Source organism: Syngnathus scovelli, chromosome 16 (genome assembly GCF_024217435.2).
Source record: "Syngnathus scovelli strain Florida chromosome 16, RoL_Ssco_1.2, whole genome shotgun sequence".
NCBI classification, from domain to species: Eukaryota; Metazoa; Chordata; class Actinopteri; order Syngnathiformes; family Syngnathidae; genus Syngnathus; species Syngnathus scovelli.
The window spans coordinates 4,085,485-4,107,656 of NC_090862.1; the positions used below are offsets into that span (position 1 = coordinate 4,085,485).

The 22,172-nt window shown below is 41.4% G+C and overlaps 1 protein-coding gene across 1 annotated transcript; it reads left to right on the forward strand.

The window, feature by feature from the left end:
* Positions 1–3,253: 3,253 nt before the first annotated feature.
* On the forward strand, positions 3,254–20,183 carry cacng3b (calcium channel, voltage-dependent, gamma subunit 3b). The gene is made up of 4 exons (XM_049744891.2): positions 3,254–4,650; positions 11,868–11,951; positions 13,107–13,247; positions 14,734–20,183. The coding sequence occupies exons 1-4, from the start codon at positions 4,434–4,436 to the stop codon at positions 15,237–15,239; spliced, it is 948 nt and encodes a 315-aa protein (XP_049600848.1). The 5' UTR covers positions 3,254–4,433; the 3' UTR covers positions 15,240–20,183.
* Positions 20,184–22,172: the final 1,989 nt, after the last annotated feature.

The window sequence follows — 22,172 nt, forward strand, 5'->3', positions numbered from 1 at the left end:
CGTTTGGATTTATTATTGGTCCTCAATAACATCGTCACTTTTTCAGCATCCAATAAATTGGACTGACGATCATCATCTTTGGTGAGTATGCCATATTTATATTTGACTGTGTCATTTGATAAATTTAGATTTTTGCTCCGAGCAACACAAATCCTTCCTGATTTGTGTAATCAGAGCACAATTCAAAATTTTGTTTTATAGGACACGGTGCACTCGGCAGATAGATGACGACTTGATGGAAGATTGAACGGACGGTAAGTGTGTAATAAGGAGATAAAAAGAACAGCAGGTTTAATTATCTTTGTTGTTGCAAATTTCCCCCGATCAACTTAAGTGGGAGCCACTACTAAAATACAAATCATCTCGTTTAAAGCTCTTCGGTAATTGGAGTGTGAGGCTGAAACCCAAATATGCAGCAAGAGCTCTCCACCTGGAAGCAAGCTTATAGCGTGCAACGTATTATAGCAGATATTTCCGAGATATTTATTAGGAGAGGGGAGGGGGTGGGTTATATCTTCCAGCATATTGGCAATAAGAAGGTGCACCTGGTTTGCGGTACGCTTCATTGCATCGGATGGAAATAACAACTCCTCCGCTACGTTGCTACCGCTAGCAAACAGATGTTTTTTAACCTTCATTTTACCTGTATAGGTGAATTGGGGGCGGGGCCAATGAAAAGCGGCATTGGTGAGAACGATGAGAAAGTGACAAAAGCGAAAGAATCTTATTTATTTCATTCAGCGCATCTAGAAAATGCTCAAGAGCATGACGGAGAAGCTTATTGGATTTACTTCACACTCTGGCTCTCACTCGCCCACACGCAGCCCCAACGCACACTTTGATGAAGCACAACATAGGCTGTTTCACTCCATCACACATCACCGTTAATTCACTCTGCTCTTCCGCTCTTAATCAATACGTCAGTCTTGTGTCTAATCACACACATTTTGCATCTTTACTCTTCTTTACTGTATTTCTTCAATTAGTTGCCAGGTAAACTATTTGAAGAGAAACTACTTGACAAATAGATCGCTTCTTTGTATAAGTGTGTGTACTTTTATCATTTGAGGAAATGCTTTGTTTTAATTTAATTTAGTTGGACATTTATTGATATGTACATGCACACAAAATAGTTCCTTGAGGATGTGTCTTTGGCTATGAACGCCATAAATCACAGCGTTGACATATTCGCATCATGCCAGAATCATGCCACACATCACCATATGTTTGCACTATTGCCTGGAGTCATCCCCATCTGGTATAACACACACACACATTGAGCAGACTGCACACACATTTTTTCATGACACACAAGCAACAGTCGACAAGTTCCGGATACTCCAAAGCACCTAAATAGAAGCAAACTAGTGTCTTTTTGCTGTTTTCACTTATCTTCCTCGTGCAAGCTGTTTATTGTTCACTGTCTGGTTTCTTTGAGGTTTACTCAAGTGCTTCTTCATCTCATCTTCCTCCTCCTCCTCCCCCCCCCCCCCCCCCCCCCCCCTTCTTCACAGTCTCAAAGCGCTGGCCTGAGGCGTGAGAAGGTTCCAGCTCACTGAGCAGCGAGCCCGCAGTGCTACTCTCTTCAAGAACCAGGCGAGCAAGAAGGATGGGGAGACTGTGCCAATGTTGCTTTAGACATGATGCCGCCGTGTTGAAACAATTATGGAGTGAACATGACGCAAGGTAGTCGTTCGTTATTTTTAAGCTCCACCCTTGCTAACACAATTGCCCCCCCAAAAATGATTAGCAGTTTTCCGAAATGGGTTGATTTTCTAAAATCCCTTTAAATAATTTGTTTTCTAAAATAATTACTCAATACATTATAATTACATTAATTGAAAATATGATTTTAAAAAAATTAGCAAATTTTTTTATTGTGCTAAATTTTTGTTACCCTTCTAAGTAAATCATAGAAAAATAATCCTTTAGATCACAAATAATATCGTGTGACCCACTCAAGCAAATTTGGTGTCCAAAGCATTTTTAATATTGGCAAATTTTACCATATGTTGTAATTTATAATTAGGATGTCTCAGATATAAATAATCTGATTTCAGGATTAGGATTGATACCATCAATAAAAAATTTCAGTCATCCATCCCTGTAAACTTTATCCCAATTATCGTGTGTCTTCCTCCATGTTCTCCTTTACTCCACTCTCAACTTCCTCCCATCATCCATCCTTTCCTCCTTATCCACTCCAATCCCTCCTTCAAATCTCTCTCTCCCATCTACCTCCCTCTCTCTTTCTGCCTACCTTACCCCTCAGTGTCACTCCTTCACCATCCCACCCGCCCGTCTCCGACTCGATGTGGGACGCCATGCTTCTCTCCTGAACTCATTTCTATGTTAATGAGTCTCCTTGCGAGATAACGCGGGCAGCGTGCACACCCGCGTGCACACCGCAAAGGTGATAGGACCTGTCACCGCTTTCTCCCTTGTTGATCTTCTCCTGCATTTATGTATCTGTAATCCCTTTCTTTTCCCTTCCCCTCCCTCCACTGTGTTTTTGATCCCTTAAATTCTCCGCTTTCTTCCTCACTGTGACAGCCGCTGTCAGTCAAAGCATCATCTTGAAGTTAGCACACCAGACAGTACGTCAGTCGGAGCTTTAAAACACTGAGTCGGATTGACACATGAGCAGACCGTCTATATTTGTATGCGTGTGTAATCGGAATCTGGACAAAGAGTCTCGGCTGCTTTGGGGCAAGGTTTCTGCTTTAAGGGGTCTGATGATTCGATGGTTGATTAACTGAGCTCTGATTCAATATGATGATGTCGTGCGTCTCAAGTCTGAGATGGGTCACTGATGGTATAGCGCCACTCAATAACATGAATGGTTCCAGTCTTGTGGGTTGAAGTCATCTGGAATAAGCTTCAGATCACCGGTGACCCTGAACAGCATTAAGTGGTTCAAAAAAAAAATAATGGATGGATGGGTGGAGCACCAAATTAAACTCCCACTGTAACTATACAAGACTATCTATTGGCGGGTTATTATGAATAAAAGTAGCTTGAAAAATCCAATGCTGTGTTTAAGTAGGCGATGCATTGGAGGTTGAGACAGTCATATCTGTTCGACTCCTTTTGGCATCCACACACAATAACAATGTGACTATGTGAATTGAACTGTGAAGCTCACGGTGCCTTGTGTGGAGGGCCGTGCAGGAGTGGAATCATTAAAAACGGTCCATGGCTCTTTAAGTGGCGTTTCTGCTTCTCTCCCGGGTGCTATTCTTCATGCATCACTTGCTTCTCGCTCTCTCTCTCTCTCTTCTTCAATGGTTCTATTCCTCCTGTTACTGGATTGAAGATAGGAGCGAACTCCTACGTTCAGGACCATGGACAGCTCTCCAGGCGCATGCGGCAGAATTTGACGCGGCCGACGAGGGGCGCGGCAGGAGCGTCAAATTTGCACTTTGTTGCTTTAAGACAAACATATTCTTGTTATTTAAAATGTTCTACTTGCGGGTGATGGCTCGAAAGACGTGCCATCATACAAGTGGGCTGATTTCAGTCAAACTGAGCGGTCCGTTTTCTGACGCGTTAGTTTTATAGTCTTGCAAATAGTGGGCGGGATGATGAGAATAGTTCGTACGTGATTCGCCACTGAAGGACACTTTTTCCACACTTGACCAATCAGGGTCGAATGGCGTGGCCCCAGGCGGACTTTGAGGAGACGCGCGGTTAGTTTTAGTTTGTGTTGGTTGGACCGAGGGGAGGAGGAGGAGGGAGGAGGAGGAGGATGACTAGGAGGAGGCAAAGGCTGTCACTGTTATTTTTCGCCCCTCCGTTTGCACCAACAGGCACGTTTGTTGTCAGGAGCGAGAATCCATTCTCCGGAGGGAATACTGTCCACCGTGAAGACGTCTCCATTTTCTGATGAGAAAAAAAAGCCGCTGTGTGTCAAGCTTAAGAGTGGACGGACGTCGATTGTGGATTTCGAGGGAGAACATGTCAGTGTGTCAACAGCTGGAGAGGAAAATACGGCAAAGCTCGCTCCGTTGCGTTATTGGAGGAACGGCGTCTGATCATTTGGTGCTGCACGACGTGTTCTACATATAAAGTGTTGCTTGCATGGGAGGAAAAAAAAGCGGGCGGTGAAGATGCTCACTGTGCCGGCTGCTAGCTGACTTGCTATCTCCCACACGTTAGGCTAGAGGAAATAAATGACTGGAAAAGGGAGATAATGTGGCGTCTTTTGGGCTGAGTGAGGACAACCGGTGGTCGTTAAAGCTCCGGTGTGCGGGCGTGTGTACGGGAGCTTGCCACCAGCCTTACGGGACAGCAAACCGCATAGACATGTCATCCCAAGAGACTGTTTGTTAAAATTGACCCTCTCCCCAAATCTCGCGTGGTAAAAAGCGGGGGGGAGGGAGCCCATAAGAGAGGAGGTAAAGGAAGATTAAGCCCAATCAGGAGTCGCCTATATGAAGATGCTGATGTGTGACCGCGGCGTCCAGATGCTCGTGACGACGGTGGGCGCGTTCGCCGCCTTCAGCCTCATGACCATCGCAGTGGGGACTGACTACTGGTTGTACTCGCGTGGGGTCTGCCGCGTGAAAAGCAGTGGCGACAATGATACGAGCCGCAAGAATGAGGAGGTGATGACGCACTCCGGCCTCTGGCGGACCTGCTGTCTGGAAGGTACGTGACCAGTCTGGATGACCTGCGTGCGTAATTGCGTGCGTGTTTGCGTGCGTCTTTGTCGTTTGTCTTCCGCTCTCACACGCATCAGCAGTGCCGCGACTAAGCCCCGAGCTCAGTTTACTCGTATATCAAATAATTTCCCATTTGAAGTCAAATCAAATGCTATTAATCCGTTCCAGACCTCCAAAAAAACACCACCGTTTCAAATTGATGTCACAGTAAAGTAGCAATACAAATTAAAATTGAATATTTAGCTAAAGTCCTGATATGTATGACCAAGCACGTAAAATGTTCACGTGACGCTAGTGCATATTATAATTTTTCTACTATTTGTTTTAAGTTCAGGCATAAATTAAAACAGTAAAAAAAAAAAAAAAAACAGTCGCTTTAGTGCATGCCAAAGCCACAGGTGGCACTATAACCCCAACCATAAGGTTAATTTAGCCAATAAGAAGCCTGAACATAGTCATTTCTCATCATATACAATACAACAATGGCAAATTTATTTAGTTTAATCGGATTTAATGCTGAATGTTGGACTCTCCTTGCAAGTCTTAAAAACTGTGTGACCTATCTACATTGTTGAATCCATGAACATGGTCATAATTTTGCACAAGTAAATGTGCACACTGTTGTATTCGGTTTCCTAGAAACCTTCAGATATCCACTAAACTCCATCAATAACAACAAATAGAAACACCAAAACCTGTTAGAACATTATGCTCTGTCGTAAAACCTGCACAGTCAGTTTTATGTTATTGTGTCCTCGATTTGTTCTCATGCCCTCCCTATTTTTCTGGATTCTTCCTCCAACCATCCAAAAACATGCATGCAGTTCCTCAAAAACTTACCTGAAAGTCTAAATTGTTCTCCATGTGTCAGCCCAGAGATTGACAGGCGATGAAGGGAGTAGCACGCTCCCTAAATCCGCCAGGATCGGCTTTAGCCTTCCCGTGTCCCCGGATAGGACAAGCGCAATTGGAAATGAATGCCCTTGTGTGATGTCAAACGCTGTGTTAAATCCTGTGTTTGAGTGCTGCCATATCTCTATTTAATATGGCTTTTATTAGCAATCTTTGAGAAGGTTGGCTACAAACCTCACCTCAGCTCACCTCAGTCTCACTTGAGAAACAGTTTGTCACTTAAGCAATGTTAAAAAAAAAAAAAAAAAAGTCTAACATTTAATCTGGATGCCCTTCAGGAATCAAATCAGAAATGAAAATTGTAAATTATATCAGAGGAATTCGTATTTTGTATTTCCTCTACTACAAAACCCTATATGTTATTTTCCAAGCTACTTTCCCCTTCATATCGACATAAAAAAAAACGATAATCCTTCACCAGGACTTGAACATTGTAATTTCCTGTACTTGACTTGAGGCTGTCTTGTGATAATTTTCTTGCATTGACGCAGGTCAGCTTTGCGTTGCCTCTGGATATAAATATGTGTGTATGCATTTTGTGTGCAGCCAAACATAACCATCTCATTCTGGGGGGCATAGGAGGCTATTACAGGGCCAGATGGTGCAGGTCTGAGGATCCACTGATGCACGCACACACACATACACACACACTCTTGTAATTGGATGAGTAAATAGACAAATTTGCGGATATTCCCAAGCTAGCGCATAAACAGAGCAGTGGGGGCAATACAGAAAGTTAACACAATGTCAGCACAATGTCAGTGTTACACGCACTCTGGCTTCCATGCAAAATAGCATGCAAGAGGGAGAACGTGCTCGCTCATATACATATTTTTCTTTAATCATTCGTAAATAAATTGACCGGAAATTGACATCTCTGACGTAGCCGTCGTGAGATTTCCGAGGATGGAGTGCTGAGGTGATGAATGAGTGCTTGGAAATGAGCTGGAAAGGAAAGAAAAGGTTAGGGCACGGAAACATAAATGAGTGGAAACTCAAATGTGAATGAATGAAACACATGGCTGGAGGAAGAGTGGAGGCTGCCAAGTGATGGATGAGAGCTACATGGCCTCTGTTTGAGATGAATCTCCGGGGAACGTTTGACCCTGCTGGAGACCACCTAGTAATAGTGAAGCCCCGCCCCTCCCCTTTCTAAAAAGACAGGGACAAAATGTTCAACTAAGTGGTTGTAGGGAACACAAAAGAAGGAGGGAGGAAGAGAATTGAATGAATTAGAAAGAGGCAATCAGTCAAGATGTGGGGTGCTGTCCGTGGATTTTAAAAAAACTGATGGAGAAGGCAGGAAGGAGGAAAGACGGGGACAGCTTGTCTAAATTACTGTGTTAGATGAATGTGGGGAAAGAAAGTGGATAAAGATGAAGACAAGGGGAAGCTTCACTTTGCCCAAGATTGAACGAGAAGAGAAGGAAGAGCCGCACGTTTATTCTCAGCTCACACTAAATTTGGGTTGTTTGGTCTTTTCCTTTTTGTTATCTGCATGGAATCTTTTGAAGGATGACAGTGTCTTCACGCTTATTTCTCTGCTTGGGCATTTTCTCAAAAGATGAAACTAGAAGAACACAAATACATTTTAAAAGGAGGATGAAGCGCTTCTGTAAGATCTTTTTTTGGTTCCAATAGGTGGAGAGCATTTTGGTATTCGATGTGCGCTACCATGCTAGCACTCAGTGGTTCGTTTTAATCAAACTCGAGCTCGCTATGATCTGGGAGGTCAGGCTTGAGTCAAGTCAACTGGGCCGAGACCACCTGGAAGATCTGGCGTTCGATAGATCCCCAATCACGGATCGATCGTCGGAGCGCCAGAATACTTCTCTGGTCTCGTCAGCGTACCTGAATGAGTTTAGCACGTAGTAGCTGTTTGAAGTTTTTTCGATATTGGATATTCAAGAGATCCCTTCACTACCAAGTGAATTATTAATGAGTCAAACATGAATATGCATCAGAAGAACTTGTATGTGTGTGTAGCCGGGAAAATATTTTGACACACAAAGCAGTACAGTATAACCCGGATCTGTTTTTTGAATGGAAAGAACCGAGCTAAGAACATTTGGAGCAGAAAAGTGTTTTGGCAAGAGAAGGGGTGAATGTGTGCTTGAGGAGGGGAGAGGAAAAAAAAATGTGAGGAAATGTGCATCCAAGCGCAACGCACCTCGCTGGCTTTCATCAGCCATCACCGTGGAAACGAGCTTCTTCCTCCCTCTTTCCTGGCTCCTCTCTGCTTCTCCTGAAAGAAGTAATCAGGGGGAGAGCGAGGTAGACGTACATTAGGAGAGCGAGAGGTTCCGTCAGCCACGTCGAGCTGTCAGAAGCGCCGGGAAGAAACAAGCGGCCCAATTTGCTGTGCTTTTTGAACGTGCTTGGCTCGTTCCGTCCTCGTCGATTTCTTCTTCTTCTCGGTCATGTGTGCATCTGGCTGGTTTGGGTCGTTCGAACACGTTTTTTTGGAAGACACACCATCTGATTAGGGACAGCTTGGAGGCATGTTATGCCTTCATTAGTGAGCGTTATCAGTGGAGGGGAAGAGATGCGACAAGAAAAAGTCCCTTGCTGGATTTTTGAACAGATGTTGTTTGCCATCTTGACTCCCAAAGCAACCAGGTTGGGGTGAAAGTAATTATTTTATTTCAGAGTTTTGTAGAGCTTCACTGACTTTAATGCTTGGTGTGTCATATCACCAGATATTCTGATGACCTTAGTAAATATTTCAGTCATTTTCCCCTTTAAAATGTTTGAAAATATAATTATTTAGAAATAGCCACATTTATTGTGTAGGTTAGTAATGTAACGATTAGACTAACATCTATCAAAAAATGATTTAAAGTATGTAAAAAAAAAAGACAAAAATTTAGTTAAACAGTCAAAATAATTAGTTATTTTTTTATGAATTATAATAGGAATTATGAAAAGTTCTACAAGGATAAATAAAATCATCTTTTGATTATAAAAGACAAACAAAAATCGAATCCACTTGAAATCGAATCGAATCGGGACTCGAATCGAATCGGGAGTCGAATGAATCGTTAATTCCCTCGAATAGTTGAAAATAAATCTACTCACAATCATTCATCTCGTTCATAAACATTTTCTCGCGAGCAAGGAGATGTATTTAGGACATAACAAATAAGTACAAAGAGTTGTTAAGAAATGAAGGATACCATTAGCGCGGTAATCCCGAACAACGACAACGGTGCAAATGATGCAAAGACTCATCAAGCAATATAAAGTAGTGCAATAATTATGATACAACCATTGTGCAAATGATGCAAAGAGTCCTTGAGCACTTTAAGTGTCCAGTAGTGTGGAATACTGATCAACAGCAGTTATGCAAATTAGATCTCAAGCTACGATAACGAATACGATAATACTAAGGATGCCGGAAAAATCTCAAATGGAGATTTGAACCCAGAACCTTTCGTAGCTCGTGTGACTTACCGCAATTGGCTAGATGTTTCCCCTATTTCATCAGTGGTTTGTGTCTTTTAAATAATTAAAGAGTTTGCTTGTATGAGTGTGGGAGGGGGTGAGTCATATCAAGGGCATACAGCTGGCACCTCATGCGCAACTCATCACAAATGTTGGAACAAACACATTGTTTGTGTTTTGTCTTCTGTTTAACCTTGTTTGAAGGCACTTTGATTTCTTGCTTGATGCTAGCTACTCTGCATGCTGTCATTTCTTAGCGCTTGGATTTTATCAATACACGTCGGTCGTGATGATGTCACTGAGAAAGCTCATACATGTTCCCGTGTGGTAATTTAGCTAGGAGGATAAAGTAGGCCAACGTGACACATAGATAAAACAGAGAAACACTCAAGCAGAGGAACAAAGTGAACTCTCAGCCCTATTCTCTGAATCCCATCATGCCATAGTGCTGCCCTCAGGCCACGCTGACCTTTGGAAAGCACATGTGTCCACATTGATGTGTCCGCTGCATTTCTGTGCGATGCAGAGACGACATGCAAGTTCCTTTTATGGTCCCTCCGAGTATTCCAGACCACATCCAGCAAAGCGAGCCTTAATGAATCTCGTTCATTTGTGTGCGCGTGCACGTTAGCGTCAGGAGGATTCGAAAACAATCCGTCCACTTACAAGTCAGAAGGTGTAATGGATTTCTAGACCACCAGGGCTGTGATTGATGATTCCTTCTACCTTGACGCACCCAACAGGAACAACTTAGACCTCAGTTGCATTCAGTGACGTGACTGAAACTTTTATTATCCAATCAAATAAGCCCTAAAGAGAAGCATTGGAGTAGCAGACCAAAGTAAGGTCACCTAATATAATATATATTAAAAATATATTAAAAATATTATATATATATTAAAAATAGATTAAAAATATATTTTTTGAAAAATGAAAAATAATATATATTAAAAATATATTTAAGAAGAAAAAAAATATTTTTTTAGGATTTATTGGATGTCAAAGCCCAAATTATTGAAACTCAGCTGATTTGGGCTCGCACTGATCTGTAGCAGATGTCTGCAGCAGCATCAGAAGAGTGCAAGACATCAAACGGTGTGCAGTCTGTCAGATGGACGGCTTGCTACAGCAAATGTCTCAAGTAAAGTAATTAGCTTGACTGGGTTTGAAGTTAAGCTTGTTTCCTCTGAGCCACATTTGACCGATTACAGTGGTCGCAGACGTTTGCCGATTCAACTATGTGTTAATTATTTGAATATTCATGCTTTGGCCATCAGATGAAAAATCTGTGTCAAACAACCTTTGTAAGGGGAAAAAAAAAAAGCATCACATTGCTTTTGGAAATGTCTCAGATGTTATACTGTAATTGTGACCTGTTTTAAAACTAGCTCAGTACAACTCTGGGATGAGTGCCAATTGAATAAAGAAAAATTGTGAGACTATTTTTTTTCCTTCTCTGGGATTTATTGTCGCATCCAGTAATAATAACGCATGACAATCAAGAGCCACAAATGACAGTATAGATAAACGTCTTTTCATTCATCTCAAAAGTCTGCATTAATTATAAACATTAAAAAGCCGAAACGTGTCAGTCGGCGTAGCGACCATCAAGCCCTGACTGCATTAATCAGTTTCGGGAGGATGTGAAGTGCAAGAAACTCTTCATATGCAAATCCATCAGCAGCACATTTCCACTGCCGTTCTATCGCCAAAGCTCTTTCAGCAGCACTTCCTCCTTCACCTCACCCCCAAACCATCCACACCCCTCCCCTCCCCCCCCCCCCCTTGCGGCGCTGACCATGTGTGAATGGGACGAGATGATGGGAAGGAATTAAGCCACATGCGGCGAGCGCGTGCACACCTTCCCACCTGTGTGTGTGAGCTTTGGAGGACTTCCACAAAGGAGGATGAGTCACTCTGTGACTGACACGAGCATCGGAGCATCCGCAGCCCGGTCGATACAACACAAACACACACTAGATAAATAATCCAGAGGTTTCACTTACATACATGATTGATAGTGTTCATGGATCACGTTAATGAGCTTGGTCGTGTTTGTGTAGGCACACTCGATGGCTACTTTAACGTGTGTGTGTGGATTCACAGCGGTAGTCGTGCATGATAAGACTTTTCATTAGTGTTTCCCCACAAATAGCCTGAAGGTTACCTGTCCGGTATCATCTGCCATCTCTTTTTCTCCTCTCGTGCTTTATTTCTTTCACGTTTGAGCTATGTGTGTCTACTTACGAGGTTAATTAATACAAATTTGTGATTCAGTTTATTAGAGGAGGCAACGATTAATCGGCAACTGATCGATTATCAAATTGATTGGTAATTGTTTTGATAATCGATTAATGGTTTACAAGACTTGACTAAGTTGAACTTCTAATTTTAGTCTCTCTATCATAAATATTCTCAAATTTCAATGATTAATCGGCAACTAATTATCAAAATAATTGGTAATTGTTTTGACGGTTCATTAATGGTTTACAAGCCTCAACTAATTTTAATTTCTAATCTTAGTCTCTCAATCGTAAATATTCTCAAATTTCAACGATTAATCGGCAACTAATTGATTATCAAATTGATTGGTAATTCTTTTGATTAATGGTTTACAAACCTTGATTAATTTGAACTTGTAATTTTAGTCTCTCAATCGTAAATATTCTCAAATTTCTATGATTATCTTTCACTATAAGACATTTGCAAACATCCAGCTTTTATTTTGGAAAACAATGTTCAAGCTGACTAAACATAATTAAAGCCTGCAAATCGGTATTTGTGTTTTACATACAGTTAATGGCAAGTTCAACAAATTTCACAAACACTCCTGTTCTCCGTTTCCAGGAACCTTCCGGGGTGTGTGTAAGAAGATCGATCACTTTCCAGAGGACGCCGACTACGAAGCAGATGCCGCCGAATACCTCCTGCGTATGTTTATTCATAAACACACATCACATTGCACCATCACAATATTCTAACAGCATCCAATTACATTTTTACGCTGTGATTTGCAATTGTGCGTCTCTTCCTAATATTTTGCTAGAAGGCGAAAAAAAAATCATGCTCTCACAATGTCATCATATGTTAAAATGATTGTGACAATACCTAAAAGCAAAGGACACTGTGGATCTAAAAGCTTGACAGGCTTGCCGTACTTGCAATTACCCATCGGACAGTTGCTGTTAGAGGCAGCAACAACATCCAAGCGCTCCAGAGATGGATGGACCACTCTTATGCTGCCTTGCTGGAGATAAATAAATGTTGTTTTCCTGCAAGGTGAAAGATTCTCTTTGGGAAGGATGCATAACATGAAAGCAGGCTTTTATCAACAACTCCACTTTGTTAGGAAGAAAAATGACAGAGTACCCACTTATTTCTACATACATCCATAAAAGTGTTAAAGGAAAAACTGGTAGGGTTTTTTTTTTCCCCCCCCGCTGACTGTAAACTGGAAAGATGGATGGAGAGGAAAATATTAACAGCAACAGAGGGAGGGGGGGGGGGATTCAGTTGCAGCTTCTTTTTCTTTGCTCCACTGAACACAAAGCAACATCCCCAGAGGCCGCCAATTCCAGCACAAGCATGAGAGGGGGGCCAGCCAATAGCGAGCCAGGACCTAGTGACCGGCATTTCATTCAGCCCAGGGGTGCGGACTACGGGGGTGGGGCTTGAACCCTCCATGGCATTGGTCACCGCCCTTTCAGGAATGCGGGTCATGTTTTGCTACTCATCAAAATAGATTTGCATTATGATTATAATCACCCAGGTATGTTTAGTGAGGATAAAAAAAATTAGGCTGTTTGGAGGATGCACACATGGAAAATATTTATCATTTGACCTGCATATGTGTCAGAGTTGGTTTCTCCAGTTTTTCTCCAGATGGAAGCTTGTTGTGTGGGTTCAGTCAGTTTTCATCTTTGCTAGAAAAAAACAACTGGTCACCAGTAAACCATTAAAAGCAGCTCACGGCGTTGACTAGTCATCATTTGGAGGCATTGTGACATCCATTGCTGCTATTTTGGTAACCTGTACTGCACGACTGCCAAATTTTATTAAGCAAACAAGCTTGTTTGAACCAAACAGGTGCAGTGCGTGCCTCCAGTATCTTCCCCATCATGAGTGTGGGTCTGCTGTTCTTGGGAGGACTCTGTGTAGCCGCCAGTGAGTTTTACCGCAGCCGACACAACGTCATCCTCAGCGCAGGAATCTTCTTTGTCTCCGCAGGTCAGTGCGCACTGCAAATGTGTCCCCCAAGTGCTGTAAAGTAGGTCTACCCTTTTTGATATGAAGGATCTTATATACTTCTTATTTGGTTGCGGCAAATTTCTTTTTAGGTTGCATCTTGATAATGTTATTTCATGTGGAATTTTTATTCTGGTCTATTGTTCAGATGCTCACTTCTAAATTAAAAATAAAAAAGAATACATGTAGTAGTTTGTGCTGCAGTTTTCCCCTTTTGACCTTAATAATAATAAATATCAAATCAAGAAGCTGGAAGCATACAAGTGTAAATATCTATTCTTGTAGTTTTAAAAGGATCAAAAATATTTATGAATATAAGAAATTGATTTAAGCTGCGTGCTCTTTTATTAAGGAATTTTATATTCAAATAAAAACTCTCAATCTGTGCACGATTCTCAACAGCCACGTCGATTTTGCGGGTTCAGCTCTAATTTACGTGTTGAGTATCATTCAAAGCTCACGGAAGAAAAGGCTTGTGACTCAGATTTGAAGCACGTCATCAGCCTTTGAATGTACACACACACACGTCGGATATCTCATAAACACACACACACACCTACTCTTGCCCCCGACACACAAAACGGGGCTGTAATTGGTGTTCAGTGGGATGTGGAGGGCCCCACTGGGGTTTGTAGTAAATTCTTGAGGCCAAATTGGTAATTATTTACCACAAAAGTGTGAGGCTGATTGTGCCTAATTACAGTCGGCTAATTGTCCCCCATTCTGTACGTTCCACCACACTGCATGAGCACTGTATTCTGGACTAATCATATGGAATAGGAGAGGCCAGCTGTGTGTGTGTGTGTGTGTGTGTGTGTGTGTGTGTGTGTGTGTGTGTGTGTGTGTGTGTGTGTGTGTGTGTGTGTGTGTGTTTGTTGTGTCTTTTTCCTGTGCTCCATGACCGCGCTTCTTCAACGGCTTCTTCAGGATTCTTTTTTGTCTCTCTCCTTGCTACAATATTTGGATCCGTTTTAAAGTCAAACTAAAGTATTTGAAATTTATTTGCAATGTCAGAAGCTGCAGCAATTTAACAATCCCATTTATCATATTTAAATGTTGATATGGTGCTTATGTGAGATTCGGTTGATCTTTTAGAAGCCATTTTGGATCAGGAGGAAATAGATTGTAGCTGTTCACGATTCTTTTTTTTTGCATGTGACCTATTTAATTAAAGCGGTGGTACGGAATTAAAATTTACACAGATGAAGAAAATTTGTCACCTAACTGAATCGACCCAAAAAAATCATATATGATTTTAAATAAATGTTTTGTTTTTAATTCTGACTTAATAGTAACAACTAACCAGCTTCAAGCATCTTTTTTTTAATTTTTTTTTTTTATATATACTTCTTTTTTTTTTGTATATTCACCAGAAAAGATCTTTTCTTCAGTGGACTTCCCTTAACCAAAACCTCATCAGAAGTCAACCACTTGTTTCTAAGTGTTTTTTTTTTTTTTTTCTTTGCAGGCCTCAGCAACATCATCGGAATTATTGTCTATATTTCGGCCAACTCAGGCGATCCGGGCCAAAGCGACAGCAAGAAGTCCTACTCCTACGGCTGGTCCTTCTACTTTGGCGCTCTGTCCTTCATCATGGCAGAAATGGTGGGCGTGCTGGCCGTGCACATGTTCATCGAGAAGCACCGCAAGCAGCGAGCCAAATCCCGCACCGAGCTGATCAAAAAGTCGGCCTTCAGCCGCATCCCCTCCTACCGTTACCGCTTCCGACGCCGCTCCAGCGTCCGCTCGTCGGAGGTTCCAAGCCGCGACGCCTCGCCGCTGGGTAAAGTGGGTTACACCGGGCCCGGCGCTTCCGAGATGCCCATGTACACGCTGAACCCACGCGAGGCGGGCAACGCCGCTACCAAGTCCAGCCTCGCCGGGCTGCTCAACTCTGAGAGGGAATTCCTCCAGAGTAGCACGCTCACTAAAGACTACACAAAGGACCCCAACCGCAGGACCACGCCTGTCTGAGAGGTGTTGCCTGCAGATAGCACGCTAGCAAAGATGAGGAGGAAGCTGAGAGAGGGAGGACACAGGCAAGGGGGGACACACACGGGGAGTGCTGGGGTCGGAAATACAGAGACTGTGAACTGTGAACTTTTAGCCTTTGAACTGTGAATCCTGAGCCCAGTGAGCATTTCAGTGTGTGTAGCACGAGCCGTTTGCTTGGATGGAGAACTTGTTCCCATCTCCATTTAAACCTCATGTGTCTGTAGTTGGCACATTTATTTGTTTGAAGATCAGCTTATACTCATTTGGGGATTTTTTTTTTTTTTCTTCAATGGAATTGTCCCATCATGCGTGGTTTGCTATTTTGGAGATGCTCCTAAAAAGATGAATGAAATGTAAATGTGAGGAAGGGGGGCAGGGTGTCCATCTTTGGTAGCAGATGAGTTTGTTTTCAGTTCAGCTGACTTGAAAATATCAAAGAACGGAGCATTTGTCCGCGTATATGTATATAGTCGTTTTTTTTTTGCTTTAATCACGGACTGGCTTCTATCATGACGGTGAATTGAGTTCCTCCCTGATTTCTCTGGCCAGTTGTCATCGCTTCCAAATTTTGACATCATCGGTGCTTCCATTTCTTCTTCTTTCTCCGTTTATTTCTTCTATGTCTTCACTTCCTCACCTCTTCACTCATCAATTTTCCACACTCGTCTTCCATCTGTCGCCGATTAGACTAGCTAGCTGCTTTGAGGAACATGTAGAAGAGGAGACCACTTAGCTGTGAATATGGTTCTAAACAGAAACCGTAAAGATATTAAACAGAGAGACGAGAAAAAGCCCGCCTACTACCTCCCGCTGAATATCGTTCAACAATTGCGTCTGAAGTCTCTCTTGTGCAATGGGGGTAAGAATCGGTTTGTAACACGCGATGGAAAGCAGGCTGGAGGGGAGTGTCATGCATTATTCAGAAGGTTTGCGCTCCATCTATTGAGGTGTCAGTCACAGCCACCTCTTCTCTCCTTATCTAGCGTACACGTGCATTAACTGTATCCAAACGCAGCTTCTATCTGTGACCTCCACAAACGTGTGTTCAAACATAGAACACATCATATTAATACATCTCCATATGTCTCCTTCCTTACATACATTTAAATATCCCGCACGTCGCTGTCACGGATAATAGAAAGTCACCAACACGTCTGAGTTTCAATTTATCAGCATCAGAAGCTTGATTTTGATTTATCACGGGAAAAACACTGGATATGATGTAGGGGAAGGCGGCCGTTTATTTATTTTGGTAAACCTGAAGATGTTCGTAAGCAGGGATGCCGATGGTCGACGATTACGAGAAAAAAATAATAATATTGAAACACATTTATCTGCAGTATTTTTCCATCCACTTCAGAAGCTTCAGTCCGGTTATCAAAAGGCTTAAATTGTATTTTGAGCCAGTCCCAAAGATATAAAAATATTTTGAGCCAATTGCTTTAAAAAATAACATTTACTTTCCGCTTCCTTTTATACTTTCGTAAGAAAGACAAAACGACATCACATGACCACTTGGACAGCTAGTACCGAGATAAGAAAAGAAGTTGACACGTTCTCTATAAAGAAAGCTTCGTGCCGTCTATCCTTCGCATGTAAATATTAATTTTACAACATCAGCAGTTGTCATGGGCTGTGAAAGGGAAATTGTGCTTTTCTCCTAAGCAAGGGCTTTTAATTTTTAAAGAAGCGGAGCACACAAGGGCTTTCTATGCTCGCCGTTGCACCAACATTGTTCAAAGGGTGTTAAGTGGATGGCATAGACGCGGGAAGACAAGGAAGAGTACATTTGCGTTTAGAGAGCAGCTCGAATAGCTAACAAGCGACACGGTGTCGGAGCGACGATCCAGAAAACTGAGCCTTGACGACATGTTTTTTCTCGAACTTTAAAGTAGACGAACTTTTCAAAGTAGCTAGAGTCAAAACCTTACGCACACGTAGGATAGCAACGTACGTTAGCAAAAAAAATGTATCATACCTGGTGCCAAATATAGTTCCGAATTCTCATTTCGACTTTGCGGTGGTAGCGATGTAGCTTTTCACATTTTCAGAAAGGTCAGAGGTCAAACCGTGCACACATCCGTCTGTTTCCAGCGCTTCCTTTGTTCTAAGCAACATTTCAAATTGCAGCCATTTTAAGATAAGTGCTTTTGACGGCCGCCATTTTCTTTCTACCTTCCACTCAGCTTTGACTGGATAGAAACAAATAACTGTGTTATTTATTAGTAATGCTATATATTCTATCTTCTAAAGGTGCCACTGTGCAGAGGATGCCAAACTCTGTCACATGTTTATTAATCTGTTGGTGGTTTGGGGGGCACTGAGCCAGATTTTGGGTGCTCGTCCGTGTATATTAATCGAGTTTCATTTTCTAGTTTAATTGTGGATTGGTTGAACGATTCAACTGATTTAGTAGCGGGATAGTTACGATCAACACACGACACAAAGAACAACAACACGAAAGGGTTTCTATACTTTCGAGGACTTAGTGATTATTTTTGTCCATCGCAAAGGCTTCGTGGAAACTGATACTGTGATAATTGCTAATATTATAATAGTCTGTAAAGATGTGCCACAAAAAAAAAAGATTTAGGAGTGTGGATTCACTCAACTGCAGCGTACTAGGTGTCCATTAGTGTGAGGATTTTTATTTATCCTAATGTGCTTTTCTAATGATATGATTTTTATGACTAATTAATTACGTCACGATATAAAAGTAGCACTTTTAAAACTCCATCGTAAATTTCAGCTTTACACAAATCGTTCCTCCAGTCATTTTTTGTTTACATAGGTAACATTTTAATATTTGCTTGAAAAAGAAAAACAACATATGGCTTTTAAAGTTGATGATCCATTAGTGGGGGATTATTATTCTTATTGCGGAGGGCACTATTTAAGGAAATGTATTTCTTTTTTAAATGTGTCAACAATGTTTACACTTCACTCACATCATGTGGTTTTCCCTTCATTGTCCTCGTAAGTATAGCAATGCAATTTACAACACACACAAAAATAACATCACACAAATAGTGACGGGGAAAAAAAAAAAAAAGTCAACTTGTAAAACATAAATCGAGCCAGTTAATCAAACACGATGGAGCATTTTGCTATGGCGACAAACATGCTACCAACTCTACACTTTGCAAACACACTCAAATACTTGTGAGGAGGACTTATGTGCCTGCATGTGTGTGTGTGTTCATATCAACGAGTGTGTACGTGTGTGTGTGCAGCTCGCCTCTCCTCACTTGTACACAGAGTGCCTGCCTTGTCCTGCCTTCAGACAGCTCCCAGATCAGCTGAGGAGCTTTTTCTCGTCTGACGTCCTCCATCTAATTCCACCGAGAAACAACACAGGCAATTCTGATATCTCCTATGTCTGAACGTTGTTTCCATGTATTTTTCCACACGTCATTGAAGTTGATTCAGGATTGGCAGAGGGGTGTTAATCAGGGTGGAAAATGATCTGTGGTGACCCTAATGACCGCTGGACTTGAATCAATATGGTTGTAGACTGTTGTTGCTCATCCTTTATAATCTTGCCCAAGAATGACTGTTTATTTGTGTGTGTTTGTGTGTGTTTGTGTGTGTGGCTCATGTGATAGAGAAGCCATCCGCTGGTTTGCTCCCCATCCAGACTCTGAAGCCCCGATTGCTCATGATGATCACAATCACGGTTGTATAAAAGACTTTCGGAGGAAATTTGTGTTGTTAATGGTAAAATATGTACAGACGCAATTTCCCCTCTTGAGATTTCATAGTGAAGCCATCGATTTTGATAAACAATCGTTTTTGTTTGCCTTTTGGTGCTTTATCTTTTATTTTGTGTGTTTTGACAGGGCGTAATTATATGTGTGTTTTTTTTTTTTTTTAATAGTTTTGCATCAAGCCCTGTGCTCACTGTTGTTTACACGCAGAACATTTCCGTGGCTCTTTACGCTTGAGCGACCAAGGGATGAAAGACTCCAAATTACAGGGTGCGGTACCACGTTTCGACCAGCAGGTGCATTTAAATGGCATCTTGGAGAAATTGTTGACACTGCGGCGAACTTAAAACGGATTTTCGACTAAAGGTGTCTGAGTGAAATAATGGCATACTAAGAATCAGATTCAATATTCCTTCAGACTGTTATTTAACAAAGCCATCTCCTTCAAAAGGCTGCATTGACTATAATGTCATCCAGAATGCTACGAGAGGCAGTGTAATCATATTAATGAGGTCAAAAAAATATATATATTATTGTTATCTGGACTGACATGCATTTATTTAAGGTGCAATGTATTTTTGTGGCAAGGTCAAACTGTTACGCTGCAGTGCTTCAAAATGACAACAAAAAAAATTGCAGATGGAGCCTAAAGTGAAGATGATGCAATGTGTGCTGTGATAAGTTGAAATTGTGTTGGGGGGGCAGATTTTGACCCTGCTGTATACCTCTGAGCCCAATCATGAGCTAAACACACACACACACACGAGTGAGCTAAACACACACAAAAATCTGTTCTCACCAGAATTTAGTAAGATTTTGTCCGATTATGTACTCGTATTTTGCTTGTATAGCAAAATTATTTTTTCCTAACCTATGCTTTACCAATTATCGCTGAATAATAATCGTAATACAGGAAAAATATGGCAATCATATTGTCAAATATTTGTCCAGTTCCAACGTAATCTTAGCATTTTTCGCTCAATTTCTGACTACATTCTGTCGAGGACAGGTTGCACAGACACATAGCTGTCCGCCTGAATCTCTGTACACTTTATAACGTAAACCTCCAACTAGCAGCCGTCTGACACGGACAAATGCTGTGAATAAAAGCACACTTTTACTTACATTATATAGATATGATTACCTATATCTAGAGAGAAAGAATATTATATACAGTATGATGAATAGAAAATAAAGAGACACCTTTTCAATGCGGTTTGTGTGTGGTTTTATTTTGTGTTCAGTTTACATGAACGCACGTCGCTTGGTTGACGTCCCGATTTGTTTGGTTTTAGAATTAAATTTTACGAAATATTGTAAATAATATATTTGTGAAAGCGGATTTTTCCAATTATCCAGTTTTGTCACACAGGGATGTTTTGGATCTGCAACCGCATGTTCCAGGAACAAGGAGGAGGAGTGAATCAACTTTTCGGGTCGGGTAAGTCGCCACTGAAGGCCCAAGATTTAAATGCACTAATTCAAATTGTTTTTATATCCACACTATGGCGGAAATACTTCTTCAAGTAAACGTAGCGAGTCTAAGCATCGCAGTTGGATGCCTGTTTTGAAAAAGTTGCATTAATAGTTGGCGATACTTAGGATGATGAAGCGCACCTTCCACTTAGCGCTAAAAGCATGAGAGAATATTGAGTCACCTAACGAGGCTCATGCAGAAACAAAGCAATGCAATTAAACACTTACTGTGCTGTCTATTTATGCTGATGGTGTTCAGGAGAGAGATTAAATGTCTGTCAAGTAGATTTACATTAAATAAGCCCAAGTGGTTCTATAGGACTCTTTAAAAAGGCATGCTAGGGAAAGTCACAAGCCACTGGCGGAGCTAGGATTTTTTTTCTTTGGGTGGGGGGGCTATAAGGGGGATCTGTAAAGCAAAAAATATTTTCAAACCCAAAATATTCTTTAAAAATGTTGATAAAGATTCATTATGTTTCTTATAGGGCCAGGTGTGAGTAAATTCTTGTAAAAATTGAAAAATATCCGTAAATACAAATTATCTGGCCTAATTGTTTTTGGAGGGGGGCAGTGCCACCCCCTCTAACTCCGCCAGGCCTTACAAAGTTCTTATTCACTCCATGTTTCATATTTTTTACTTCAGTGGTTGCAATTCATTGCATTGCTTTTGTTATTATCGAGGTTGAACAGCATGCCAAGCTATGAGTGTAGGAAGGAATGAATGAGGAGCTCAGATACGTCTGATGAATATTCATCATCATTCATCATTCATACAGAGAGCTCCGTGTCATCGTCATAGAGATTAGAGTGGATGACAGGATTATGGGGGAGACTGCGTCACTCTGCTTTTTGTTACCTTCGACTTCCTTAAACATGAGATGGGGGTCACTCACATTAAAATGCTTCTCAGATTTCCTGTTGCTCAGATATATCCCACCTTTCACTCCACATATTCTCTTTCTTTATTTATTTTCTGATCCTCTAAGACCTTTTCTCTCACTTTTCTCTGTTTGGAAACCTCCCATTGAGCAGTATGGCACTGTAGTAATTGCTTTCTTCAGCTCCATTGGCCCAATAAGAGAAAATTGCCTTTTATGTAAATAGCCCATAAAACACACTGAGAGTTTCTCAGCATGTATCCCTCAAGAATCCCACATCTGATGATTTTATTCCTCTCTTATAGATGACAGCAGTAACTCTGATTTTTTTTTTTCATTAATGTCAATTTACTCATTCTTGGCACCAAGGTGATACAGGCGGCAAAGCATTACTTTTGTCTAAATGAAGCTTCCCCAATACGTCTACATAGTTCCTTGGCACTAAGATTATTTTTGTGTAAATTAAGCTTGATTCAGTTTGAATATTTTTTTGTTGGAATATGTTGTAAGGTGGCGGCAAAGCATTATTTTGTCTAAATAAAGCTCCTCAATTTATTTCAACATACACAGATGACGCTAAGGTAATGCTTTTGTTGATTTTGATTGCACTGTCCGTGGTCCTGAGAAAAAAACGATATCTTCTCCATGCCGTCCTTGATTTATGCATACGCATAAGCGCAGACACACATGCGGTCTTTTGATGGCTGAGTCATGTCGTGTATCGTATGAAGAACACGAGTTTAAAGGCAGCAGCTGTTTCCCCTTCATCCTCTCTTCCTCGTTCTCCTGCTGCATCTCTCCATCCTCCCACTGCTTTCACAATGATGTGCTAAGCCAGCCAAGATAGGGGC